Source organism: Bos mutus, chromosome 12, assembly GCF_027580195.1.
Source record: "Bos mutus isolate GX-2022 chromosome 12, NWIPB_WYAK_1.1, whole genome shotgun sequence".
NCBI lineage: Eukaryota > Metazoa > Chordata > Mammalia > Artiodactyla > Bovidae > Bos > Bos mutus.
Genome location: NC_091628.1, coordinates 33,379,835 through 33,392,337, shown reverse-complemented (window position 1 = coordinate 33,392,337; position 12,503 = coordinate 33,379,835). Strand labels below are relative to the sequence as shown.

The 12,503-nt window shown below is 45.7% G+C and overlaps 1 protein-coding gene across 2 annotated transcripts in view; it reads left to right on the top strand.

Moving 5' to 3' along the window:
* LOC102280627 (phospholipid-transporting ATPase IB) overlaps positions 1–12,503 on the top strand; it is a 455,079-nt gene that overhangs the window by 297,572 nt on the left and 145,004 nt on the right. For both annotated transcript variants that reach the window (XM_070380503.1, XM_070380504.1), the window contains exons 29-30: positions 3,230–3,352; positions 5,285–5,363. In XM_070380503.1, coding sequence (XP_070236604.1) covers positions 3,230–3,352; positions 5,285–5,363 — 202 coding nt within the window. The remainder of the gene's footprint in view (positions 1–3,229; positions 3,353–5,284; positions 5,364–12,503) is intronic.

Here is a 12,503-nt window from a genome sequence, read left to right as displayed (position 1 = left end):
AGCTATTTTTGTTTAGTTTAGCAGTATGATTTAGAAATGGAAGGAGAGTAATAAGTCCTTTCAAAATAGCAATTAGATCTCTACATTTCATAGGAATAATTTTTATACTGAAGACTCCCCTTGTGGTTCAGCTGGTAAAGAATCTTCCTGCAATGTGGGAGACCTGCGTTCTATCCCTGGGTTGGGAAGATCCCCTGGAGAAGGGAAAGGCTACCCACTCCAGTATTCTGGCCTGGAGAATTCCATGGACTGTATAGACCATGGAGTCGCAAAGACTCAGACACGACTGAGCAACTTTCACACAGTATCATAAAAAACTTAGTATAGTATCAACCCTTCCAAAATTAGTGTGTAAATTTATGTGATTCCAATTAGAATCCTGATGGATGATTGTTTGGGGGGGGAGGGGGGAGGGGAAGGGAATTGCATAAAATGATATTGAAGTATAAATGGAATTAACAGGTGCCTGCCTAAGAGTAAATATGCAAAGCATGTTCAGAAAGAACGATCAGAGGGTAGACTTATCTAAACATCAAACCGTGCTGTAAAGCTGCCACAACCGCATCAACCTGGTACTGAGAGAACTGGGCGGATAGTCAGGGAACTTAGCACTAAATCCCAGCTTCCAGATCTGTAATATGTGAGAATTTAATAAGTAAATGTCAAAGGTGATATTTTAGCATAGTGAAAAAGTTTGGATTGTGTCCTCAAAACTGGCTATTTATAGGGCAAAAAATAAAATTGGACTCCTTTCTTATCCAGCATAGATACATTAGTTTCAAAAAAATTGAGACATAAATTTGAAAAGTAAAACTATAAAAATCCTGCAAGAAACTCCTGACGTAATTGCATGTTGAGAAGCTATTCTTGATCTTATAGAAATTGAAAGCATTGTATATGACAAATGAAACCATAAAGAAAGCCAGTAGAGAAAAAGTGTATTTGGAGGAAATTTTGTAATAGAAAGACAGAATTCAAGAACTCTTAGACAAGCAGATAAACCATGAATTGAAAATGGACAAAGGACCTGATGTTGCACACAATTCCAAATCCTCACATCCAGCAAATACATGAAAACATGGTCAGACTCACTGGTGTTCCAGGGAATATTTATTTTTAGAAGTAGTCAATATCTTCAGTTTTTCTAAGTGGAGAGTATTAAATAGAATATAACAAGCAATTGCTGATAGGAAAGCAGGGAAAAGGTTGTGTCCTTCATGAAAGGAGAGAGAAACCATTAGGACCTTTTCTGGAAGCAGCCAAGCAGCATCCTATGAAGTTAAAAATGTATTTGTTTTTTAAAATCTCACAGCCCTACTTCTGGGAATCCTTCACAGAGAAATAAAAGATACAGGATAGATATTATAATATACTCTAGGTGTTTATTACATGACGGTTGTGGCAACAGAGAACTGGAAACAAGATGAATGCCTATCAATAGGTGATGGCTGAAGAAATATGGTCCACTTATAGTATGAATTATTATGTGAGCATGAAAATGACTGCTTTAGGGTCAAACCCTGGGAACTCGGGGGCTTCCCGTGGTGTTTTGTTTAATGAGAAAAATACAATGAAGAAAGTGTGTATGATGGATTGTTTCTGAAAAACAAGTAATGATCCCTGACGTGTGTGTGTGTGTGTGTGTGTGTGTGCACTACAATCCAGGTGAGACATCTGGCAGGTAGTTAGCCTGGGGTGCAGAGGGCCAGAGGATTTGAAGTAGGTAGGAGGAGGAAGTCAAGTGAAAAAAGGAAAAGAAGAAACAGCCGGCTGTTAAATGATGTGCGGATTGCTCCTTCAGCCTGACAGTGAGGGTGAGTTTATATACACACTGAGTGTGCAGTGCTTCTGAGATGTCTGTGGGGCGCCTTCCTGTAGAGTTTGTCATTGAGATCTTTTTCTCCTTGAGATCTTTAGAACTTGGACATCCCAGGGCTGATCTCCTCTGCTCCCAGTTGAAGGTGGAGCCGGCCAGTTTCCCGGGCCTCACCCCACGACACTCTGGTTGCTTTGTCCCAGCAGACTCAGGGCAGGCTGATTCCTGGCCAGACGTCTAGGCTGCTGGGAACTGATGTGCACTCAGCACTCTCTCGAGATGCACATTCAGTTCTCACGGCCCCCAGAGCTTGGCGGGCTTGCGGGGTACGGATTTGGTCCGTGCCAAGCAGAAAGCAACCCATGCTCATACCCGAGGAGGAGGTGGCCCGTAGATCTGCCGGCCTGGGATAATATGCTTGTTCCAGCCCTCTGCTTCAGCACTCAGCTTTCTGTTTCCGGAACACAGATACAAGCCTGTCACATGCTATGGAGGACAGGCAAAGGTCAGCACCCTCTGCTCAGCATATCCAGAGGTCATTCTGTCTCCATCCCAGCCTTGTCTCGTGCCATGTCCCCGGCCACCCTGGATGACCTCAAGGTCCCCCCCAAATGTTCTGTGTGTGTTTGAGCCTTAGAACTTTGTGATGGGTGCTCGTCCGTGGGGTTGCTGCCCTCTGTCCCCTCCCATTCACACCCCTTGCCCTCCTGCCAAACTCTGCAGGTGCAGTACCTTCCAGGCCAGAGGCTCTGTGGTCCAAGCATCCTTCCTTGACTCCCCCGCTTCCTGCATCGTCTCCCCAGGAGTGACTTTGCAGAGCACGCTGTTGTGTATATATGTTCCGTGCCTGTTGCCAGCTGCCGCGTCCCCACCTCTGCAGTAGATAGAGTTCCAAGGGATCAGGGACCTGCTTCTTTGCCTTCTTCCTTCTTCTGTTTTTAAATCTCTCCCTTCCTGGGGGTTATCACAGTATCTAACCCATCATGTATTCCCAGTAAAATGACTGAGTAAGTGGGTGAAGGACATTGTGCTTCCTGAAAAGTGAGCATAAAATCAAGGTAAATGGGGCCTTGGCTCCCGCAGAAAAACACGCCCACACCACACAGAGCCCACTGTGTCGGGTTTGAAGTCACAGCTAATCTGCAAAGGAAGGCAGTTGTTCCTTGAACCAGAGCTCTTGGCCAATCACAGTTTTAGGATGTTGGTCTTAGTGTTCCGTGTCAATTTTATGCTGATTAGGCAATAGTGTAAAATGACCTTTCGTTTATTTTCTCTGATGGGAGGGTATCCAGGGAGTCCCTGAACCTAGGCTTTGACTTGACCTGAAGTTACGGCATCATCACATCGACCTGAACCTCCAGGGCTGCAGGAGTCAGAAGGGCCTCTGCTAACAGCTCGCTGTTATCTCCGCAGATTTTCACGGCACTGCCCCCCTTCACGCTGGGCATCTTCGAGAGGTCTTGCAGCCAGGAGAGCATGCTGAGGTTCCCGCAGCTCTACAAGATCACCCAGAACGCCGAGGGCTTCAACACCAAGGTGAGCCACGTGTGTACATGGGACCCCTCGGAAAGGCTGGTGACCCCGCCGATGCTTGGAGGTGGCCCTTGAAGGAAGGTGAGGCCCCAGACCTCCCCCAGAATAGCACACCCACGGAATCTGAACTGCCTGATCAGGCAGGAAGCATCCAGTCTTCCTGTTTAACAAAGCCTTCTTCCCCACCTGAGCCTCTGATGGCCATGTGGCCAGTGGCCCCCACACCCCAAGGCCTGTGGGATCTAATCCTCCCCCGTCCCAGTGAGCCACATCACGTGGCACGGCCCTTGCTCCATCACTGCCTGGTTCTCAGTGACAGGGAAATATTCCTTCAGCCAGTGAGGAGAATTGGCCAGAGGTGAATGCAGGAATCAAGTCAGACGTGGCTGTTGTATTTCAGTCTGGAGAATCGGTAAAGAGAAGACATCTAGACAGACAAGGAGTAGGGATCCAGCGCTGAGCTGAGCAGGAGCAGGCTTAGGTGTTTCAGGGTCCTCCGATCAGGAGTCACCAAGGGGTCTGGTGGGTCACTGGCGCACCAGCCACGTCTGGGGGGCAGCGGTGAGGACCCACCCTGAGGAGGGCAGGTGCCCGCTGGGCTGGAGGCAGAGATGCCCACATGCCTGCATTTGCCGTGTTTCCATCTCCAGTGGTCATGTGGGAGGGGTTTCAGGGGCTGGAACTGAGGCTCGTTGCCGCATTCAGTTAAGACAGCTCGTGCTGGTTGAGTGTGTGACCAGCCTGTGTGACCACTACTGGGGCCTGAGAGAGGGTGATCCGGGAGTCCTGGGCTAAGAGCGGTCCCTGAACACCTTGTTCTGAGCCAGCTGTCATGACAGTCCTCCTTCAGAGCGGCCTCGTGTTTGGGAAAGCATGATAGCTGTGTCCACATCCGGAAAAAATACGAGGGATCCTACTGGATCTCGTGTGTTCCACACACAGGAGATGGGAGTGACTGATTGTGTCCTTGTTCACTGTGGTTCTGTCCATGAGAAATACGGTCTCTTTGTTCAGCGTCATTTATGTGAATCAAATCTGTGATTTACAGAGTTTGAATTCAAAGGCTGCATAAGGTGGGGGTAGGGAGTGGACCCACTGGAAAGGTAGCAGAGATGAGGGTGATCGGAGACCAACCTGCAGGCATTTTGAAGATGAGGGCGGGTAGGATGTAGAGGGCAGGGAAGAGATAGGGAAATCATGAACATTAAAGTAGGAAGATTTCATTGTCTTATCATTTCTCATCATTTTCTGTTGTCCCGTCACTAGTTAAGATCAAGCTATATGGCAGTTCCTAGTATGATGTGTAGATTTTTAAAGAAATTCCATCCGGCTTTAGTAATTCTTTCATCTCAGGGTTAAAGGCACGGTTGAAATGCATTTATGAATCCGTAATTGAGAAGAAACTGCTGGTTTAGTTCTGTTGTTTGACCTTTCGAGTGTTAAAGAGAATCTTTAACTCTGAATGCTATTCATCTAAATCCTAAAAACCGAAAATGGGAGGGATTTTCAGGGGTAAAACAAGAGAGTGAGCATGCTGTGTGAGAATTCACATGTTAAATGTTTTTAATGCTTTCCAAAAGTATGGTTTAAGTCTCTTCAGTCCCAGTGTGACCTATTACCCCTTTTTTTGAATGATGGTAAAATGTTGTTGTCTTGCTTTCAGTTCTAAAGGAAATGGATGATCATTTATTTTTCGGATGTAGATAGATTGTATATTGTCTTGTGTATATGTGAATATCTCTTTAGGTCCTTGTACTCGAGGAATATAATCTGGAGACAGCCGGCTCATTTGTAGCTAAAAAGGAGGAAATTGGTTTTTTCCGCCTTCTGGAGCTGGGATTGCCGCCTGCATCCCTGACAGTGAGGGGCTTGTTGAGCCACACAGAGGTCAAGAGTGTGGGCAGTTCCTGACAGCCTCGGTCTGTTTTCCCTTAGGTTTTCTGGGGTCACTGCATCAACGCCTTGGTCCACTCACTCATCCTGTTCTGGTTTCCCATGAAAGCGCTGGAGCATGGTAGGTAATGGCTTCGTGATTCAACTCTCAGCAAGTAGCTTTGCAGCCCCTCCACGCCTGTTGTTCACAACTTTTTTCCCCAGTTCCACAGGCCTAGAGATCACAGGAACAAATTTCAGAAGAAAAACATACGTAACATCTAATGAGAGCTAGTCTCAGCTTTATAGCTTGTAGGTTTCACCCCTTCTGGCTCTAAGAACCCATTTTCTTTCCAGTTGCCTGGAGAGTTTAAATACTAAGAATCTGAAACTTTATTTTTAATAACGATTTGAGTCAAAGATGTTGAAGAAAAGCACTTTACTATAATGAAACATCAATGCCTCTTGCCCTCGAGTTTGAAATTTTCTGTTAATCACTTGGGCTTTCGTTTTCCAAGCCTGACGCACCTCTATGCCAAATAACTCAAATCTCACGAGAGTATAATTTTATACCCTGTTTTCTGAAAGTCTCTTTTCCTTGATGTACGCTTATCAAGCAAATGTTTAAAGTTTGTTGGAGGCCGGACTATTCCAGTTGTTTTTAACCTTCGCTGAGCTGGAGGAGGGTGTGCTTGTTCTCATTAATGCATCTAAAATGTGGCTTCTTAAAGAGACATACCTTTTAGCCTCAAAAAATGAAAATGTATTACGAGAATGTCCGTCTATTACTCCTCTCAAATCGTAATAATACCTCCGGGGAAAGTTACTCCAAATGTTGACTAGACAAGGCCTCTGACTGTTCAGAGAACCAAAGGATATAAAGTTTCCGAGCTTCTTTGTTTCTTCTTCCCAGTTTCTGTGTCAGTGGTTTTTGTGCTTCAGACGGACATGATTCGTCCTCACTGATGTGCTTTAACCTGTCAAATATTGATGGTTAGAGAATATGCACGCACAGCCCATGTGTTATATACCTTATGACTTGTTCTCTATTGCATCGGACCTCCTTTTCTTTCAAGGGCCCCTGAGTCTCTTGCTTACTTGTGTGTGTGCTCAGTCGTGTCTGACGTTTTGCGATCCGTGGGCTGTAGCCTGACAAGTTCCTCTGTCCATGGACTTTCCCAGGCAAGACTACTGGAGTGGATTGCCATTGCCTACTCCACGCCAAAGTCTCTAAATGAGAAAGTAAATTTTTTTGCTTCTAGCCTCATCCCCAAAGGGGCATTCTAGATGAACCATTCTTTGCAACTTTCCTGTGATTCATCTTTATGTGTTGCTGTTGTTTAGGTGGTTCAGTCCTATCCGACTCTTTGCAGCCCCGTGGACTGTAGCCCACCAGCCTCCTCTGTCATGAGATTTCCCAAGCAAGACTACTGGAGTGGTTGCCATTTCCTTTACATGTAGTGGTTTTAATTTACTGGGTTGGCCAAAGAGTTCTTTTAATTTTTTATAAGATCATACAGAAAAACCTGAACAACCTTTTGACCAACCCAATATTTTGAAATGATTTTGTGATTAAGAGCTTACAAATATAAGACTGTTGACTGTGCTTTGTATTAGAAGCTCTGGCAGTTTGGTGATAAAGTGGCTGTCTTTGTATCAGGCTGGGCTGGTGATGGGAGGCAGTTTGTCTGCTGAGCACAAGAGCGGCTTTGGTACGTGTCCTCTGGTCCCCAAGCCCAGCCTTTCGTGAATAGGAAGAGACTCGTACTCGTACTGACTCTGGGTATTATCTCTAGGCTCACCACCCTCTTATGTCTACGGGGACTCTGTAAATACGTGGTGCTTGCTTTGGACTCATAGAAGTTTTCCAAGATGGTCCTTTACTTGCCCGCTTCAGAAGGAGCTAGTGCGGCCCCATCTGATCAGGTGGTTTTCTGATCCTGAGTCATCATTATGTGCTTTGAGATGGTGGTTTGTATTTTTTGGTGGGATCACTATTGTTTACCTAGATCACATCATGTAAATCCATCCACTCTCCCAATGTGGTCTGTATTTAAAAGAAGATAGATTCCCCAACAGTTACTAGTTTACCTACGAGGTGTCACCAGGTAGTTTCCACCACATGGCTTCCCTGGTAGCTCAGTTGGTTAAGAATCCCCCTGCAATGCAGGAGACCCCAGTTCAATTCCTGGGTTGGGAAGATCCACTGGAGAAGGGATAGGTTACCCACTCCAGTATTCTTGGGCTTCCCTTGTGGCTCAGCTGGTAAAGAATCCACCTGCAATGTGGGAGACCTGGGTTTGATCGCTGTGTTAGGAAGATCCCCCGGAGAAGGGAAAGGCTACCCACTGCAATATTCTGGCCTGGAGAATTCCATTGACTGTATAGTACATGGGGTCGCAAAGAATCGGACATAGCTGAGTGACTTTCACTTTATCTGCTTCATTCAGGTTAGGAATTTGCCTAGCAACCAAAAGGATGACTTTTTTCCATTTTTTAATTGCCATCATGGTTAGCATCATTATTTAATATTTATTAAGCCTTCTGCATAGAGGTTTTCATTAGGTTATATTATAAACAGTAACCTTTTGACTGAAACTGTTGAAGGTGAAATGAATACCAAGTGTCAAGTCTATTTGGTAAAGAACAACAGAAGGCTGTGGTGTTCTTGGTCACTAGTTGATGTCCTCTAACAAATGGAATGAAAATTGTAGGATTCATTCCTAAATTCTCACTATTAGTACACCACAAACATGATTACAATGTCCCTCAGCCTTATTCTTTGATGTGATATTTATGTCCAAGGCCCTGTGATAGAGTCTGAGGGTGGTGGGTAAACGTGGCAATGTGGGTCTTCCTGTCAAAGCATTTGAAGTCTGATAAGGGACGTGGATAATTCTAGTGCAGGCAGAAAGTAACTCTCTCAAGTAAAATCCAGAGGAAGCACTCTCAGATTGCAGGGGGCTGAGAGAGATGTCTTTCATTTAGGATGACTCATGGCTTGTTGAAGGGGATAACGTGTAGGCTTAGCCTGGAAGTCTAGGCAGAGCAAGATGCCAGGGTTGGAGGGAAGAGCTGAATGAAGGGGGTGATTCAGGACAGATGCGGAGAGCTTGAGAAGTTCATTCCTTACAGGGAGGAAGACAGAAGAGTTGGAGAAGGTGGGTGAAAGCTGAACTGCAGAGAGCTTGGAATGCAATGTTAAGAAGCCAAGACTCCATTTGGAAGCATTGAACAGTCAGTAGCATTTAGATTGAGCTGAGTATTGCGAGCAGAGCAATTTTGGGAAGTTAAAACCATCATATCTTGTAAGGCTGATAGGAGAAGGAAAACTGATAGCAGGAGTCCTGGTTAGGTCCTCAGCTCTTCCAGGGAGCTTAAGGAGGGTTAAACCTGGGACTAGGGATGTGTTTAGCGAAGGGAGAACTTGTCTTGAGAAGAAGTCCTTCAGCAGAATCATAGCAGACCAATGATGTGCCGGGTGCCAAGGGCGTGGTGGACACTAAAAAACGCAGCTTGTCTTGCTCTCTGGGGGCTTCTGTGAGGTCAGAGCTGATGATCGGGAAGAAGATGTTAGATGATCAGGAATTATGCACGTAATTGCTTAATGGCCAGTGTGCTGTGTTCTACAGGCTGCTGGGGAGCTTGTAATACCGGGACATAACCTAGTCTAGTGGGTCAAGGAAGCATCTTCTCCAAGGAAGGAAGTAGTACTTACGTTCTTAAAAAAGGAGCAGGGAGTGAGCAGGTAGGGCAGGGGAGGTGTAGGGAAAGTAGGGGAGAAAGAGCATTCCTGACAGGGAGCACAAGCACACAGGGCTCGTGCTGCCCGGGAGCTGGGAGAGTCCTCGGGCAGTGGCTCCCAAGGGAATGCAGGGGTGGACTCAGGATCTTGTTCAGCCTTTGGTGAGCACTTCCAGACCCTGAGCTTCCCTGGCCGTGGACAGTGAACCCTCTCCCCACCGCCTTTCCCCCCATCCTTGTGCAGCTGTGAACCAGAACATGACTGCACGCATTTCCAGCATCCCCTCTGCGTCTGCAGCAGCACCCTAGTCAAGAGGGCAGTAGCATAGGAATTTTAGGTTGAGGGTCAGATCACTAAAACCCAGATGAGGGAGAGGTTTGGGGTGGGAGAGTTATACCCCGGACTTGCCTCCGAGGAAGACAAGACAGCCGTGTAGAGAAGTGCCTCAGGTCTGGCAAGAGCACAGGTCTTTGTGTGTTCGGTTTTTTAGTGGAGGGAAGGAAGTCAGAGGAGGAAATCAAAAAGCTTGCAAGTTTGAGAAGAACCAGGATGTGGCAGCTGATTTGATTACTTGGTCATGGGCTGATTGCCCTAAATAACAATGAGCTCCTGTTAACACTTTGAACCACCCCTCAGAAGGAGGCATTCACCCTGCTTCCAAAGAAGTGTTGGAAAATGGCACCAATTTGAGACAAACGAGAGCATCTTCAAACCACGGAGAGCCTGATCTCATAGAACAGTGCCTTGGGCCCCCCACCCCCGCTCCAGCCCCAAGTCCTGCCGGAAGCTGTCCGCCGTGGGCTACACTCAGCCCTGAGGACCTTTACTCGACTGGGGGCTGAGATCCACAGAGCAGCTTGGTTGCAGTGTTTCATGCTCTGTGGGCTGCATCGTCAGCGTGGTGGATTCTAGCAGGAAATGTTCTCCAGGCTCCCTCGAGAAAGGCTTAGGTGCAGACAGAGCTGGTCACTCCGGCATCATTGTTGGCGAGAAGCGTTTCTGAGAGGTGCTAGCCCGTCAATCATTCCTTAAGAAGCATCCAAGAATTTTGCTTTGCGTATTTCTGTGTGGTTTTGGATAGAATTTTCAAAGCAGTGCTCGGCTGATGGAGTTTGTGATGATTCATTTCAAGTTTCAAACTACATTTTTCCACTCCAGCAATTCTGTAGTAAATCAGATTTCTTCCAACCATCACAACCTTACGCTCACGGCGATGGCCAGTCTGCAGCTCCCAGCCTTCAAACTTAAACATGATTCTAGGTTAAAACCCAAGATGTCACCTTTGCAGGGACTGAAATTCACCAAGACTTTGATGTTGGGCCACTCTTGGACTTTCCAGTGGTGTGTCCAGTATGCATATTTGAGCAACCCTCCTTGAAGTGGAATGTGGTTATTGGCAAATCCATTTTGATTTTTTAAAAAGGAGATTTTCAGATTTTGTTTTTCTTGATGGAATTTAAGAGGGAAGGGATAGGAATATACTTAGCATCAGAGAAAAATGGCCCCCCAAAAGATTTATTCTTGATTCCTCCCTGTCTACACTCTGGAAACTATCCCCATCTCTTTCCAGAAGAAATGCGATGTAGATATTTATTATATTGGCACTAATTAAGCAGTAGGATCTCTGAACATTTTTGGAGAAGGCTACATTATATTTTCTAATAAATGTGCTGCTGTGAGATTAGACACGTTTTATAAACTGAAATGATAGTATACCTGTATAAAATGAGATGTAGGGTACTTCTCTCTGCCTGTGGCAGTACTGGGTCATTTTAGCTTAAATTATTTATGACCCTATACCTGTTACTATAAACTTGGTTATTTTTATGTCACGTAAGTTTCACATTAAGCTAAAGTGGGGTTAGATTGCCCTTGTTCTCTGAGATTGCATCTTCTTAAGATCAATTACTCATTCATTTAAAAAAAAAAAAAGACAAGTGACTGCATCCTTTGTGCCAGGTCCCTTTTGGCAGATGTAGTACAAGTCCAGTAGGCAGATTCCCTGCCCTCGTGGAGCTCACACGGGACAAAGCAGGACTGAACAGAAAGTGTAATGAAAGGACGATCGAGGTCAAATGGTGTGCGTTCCAAGGACCACTGATCTGGCCCCGGGTTTGAGGATGTGTTACATAGTCAAAGGATGCGAGGGAGGAGAGAGCTGGGAAGAGAGTAGGGAGGGAAGGGTTTCAGGCTATGGGAATATATGGGTAAGAGGCTGTGATTCAGAGTCAGAGAAGACATGTGTGGGTGGAAGACTGAGGAGCGAGGCTGTGAGATCGATTGCCTAAGGATGGTAAAGGATGGAGACCAAGAGATCAGACCTTTCCCAGTCTTGGGGACTAGTGAGCCTTTTGAAGTATAAGTTCAGCGGGAGCCACTGATGGGTTATAAGCAGAGAGCCAAGTAGCTGATGAATTTCAAGGTGACTACACTGGCCAGAACGATTTTTGGCATCCAGCTAGTTGGCTATTGCTTAGGTTGTGTAGTGACAGCATCAGAGAAGCGGACGGATTAGAGGGCTCCTAGAGGGGCAGAACTGGAAGGATCCAATATTGCATTTATGAAAACTTCCCTGGTCTATCTGACTGTGCATGCGTGTGTACCAAGTTGCTTTAGTCGTGTCCGACTCTGTGTGACCCCAGGGACTGTAGCCTGCCAAGCTCCTCTGTCTATGGGGATTCTCCAGGCAAGAATAGTGGAGTGGGTTGCCGTGCCTTCCTCCAGTGGGCCTTCCCAACCCAGGAATCAAACCTGCACCTCCTGTAGGGCAGGCAGATTCTTACCACTGAGCCACCTGGGAAGCCAATATTTTCTCAAGAAGATAATAATAAACTGTACAACTTGGACTTCTTCCATGTCCCAAAGTATGATTCACTAGCCGTTTCTATTTTGCACTGTTGACAACTTCTGTAACCTGACTGTGTCACATGTATTTTACACAGTTGGGTTTGATGTAATGCTGTAAAAAGTATGAGCTGGAGTTCTTAGATTTCACCTTTAGAACTCTGTCAAGAAGTTGAATCAAGGTGTATTAGGGTAGGGACAGCTGCTGCAACAAACAACCCCCAAATATCAAGGGCTTAGCCCAGTAAAGGCTTATTCTGCCTCGTGTCATCATCAAATGGAATAGTATATTGTACATGGTATATTGACGCTGTTTTCATTTTCCACATTTGTGATGCCCTGGTATTAGACCTTGATCCTGGAAAAGGTCAGTTTTCATTCCAGTCCCAAAGAAAGGCAGTGACAAAGAGTGTTCAAACTATCGCACAATTGCACTCATCTCACACGCTAGCAAAGTAATGCTCAAAATTTTCCAAGCCAGGCTTCAACAGTATGTAAACCATGAACCCTCAGATGTTCAAGCTGGATTTAGAAAAGGCAGAGGAATGAGACATCAAATTGCCAACATCCATTGGATCATTTAAAAAGCAAGAGAATACCAGAAAAGCATCTGCTTTATTGACTACGCCAAAGCCTTTGACTGTGTAGATCATAACAAACTGTGGAAAATTTGGAAAGAGATGGGAATACCAG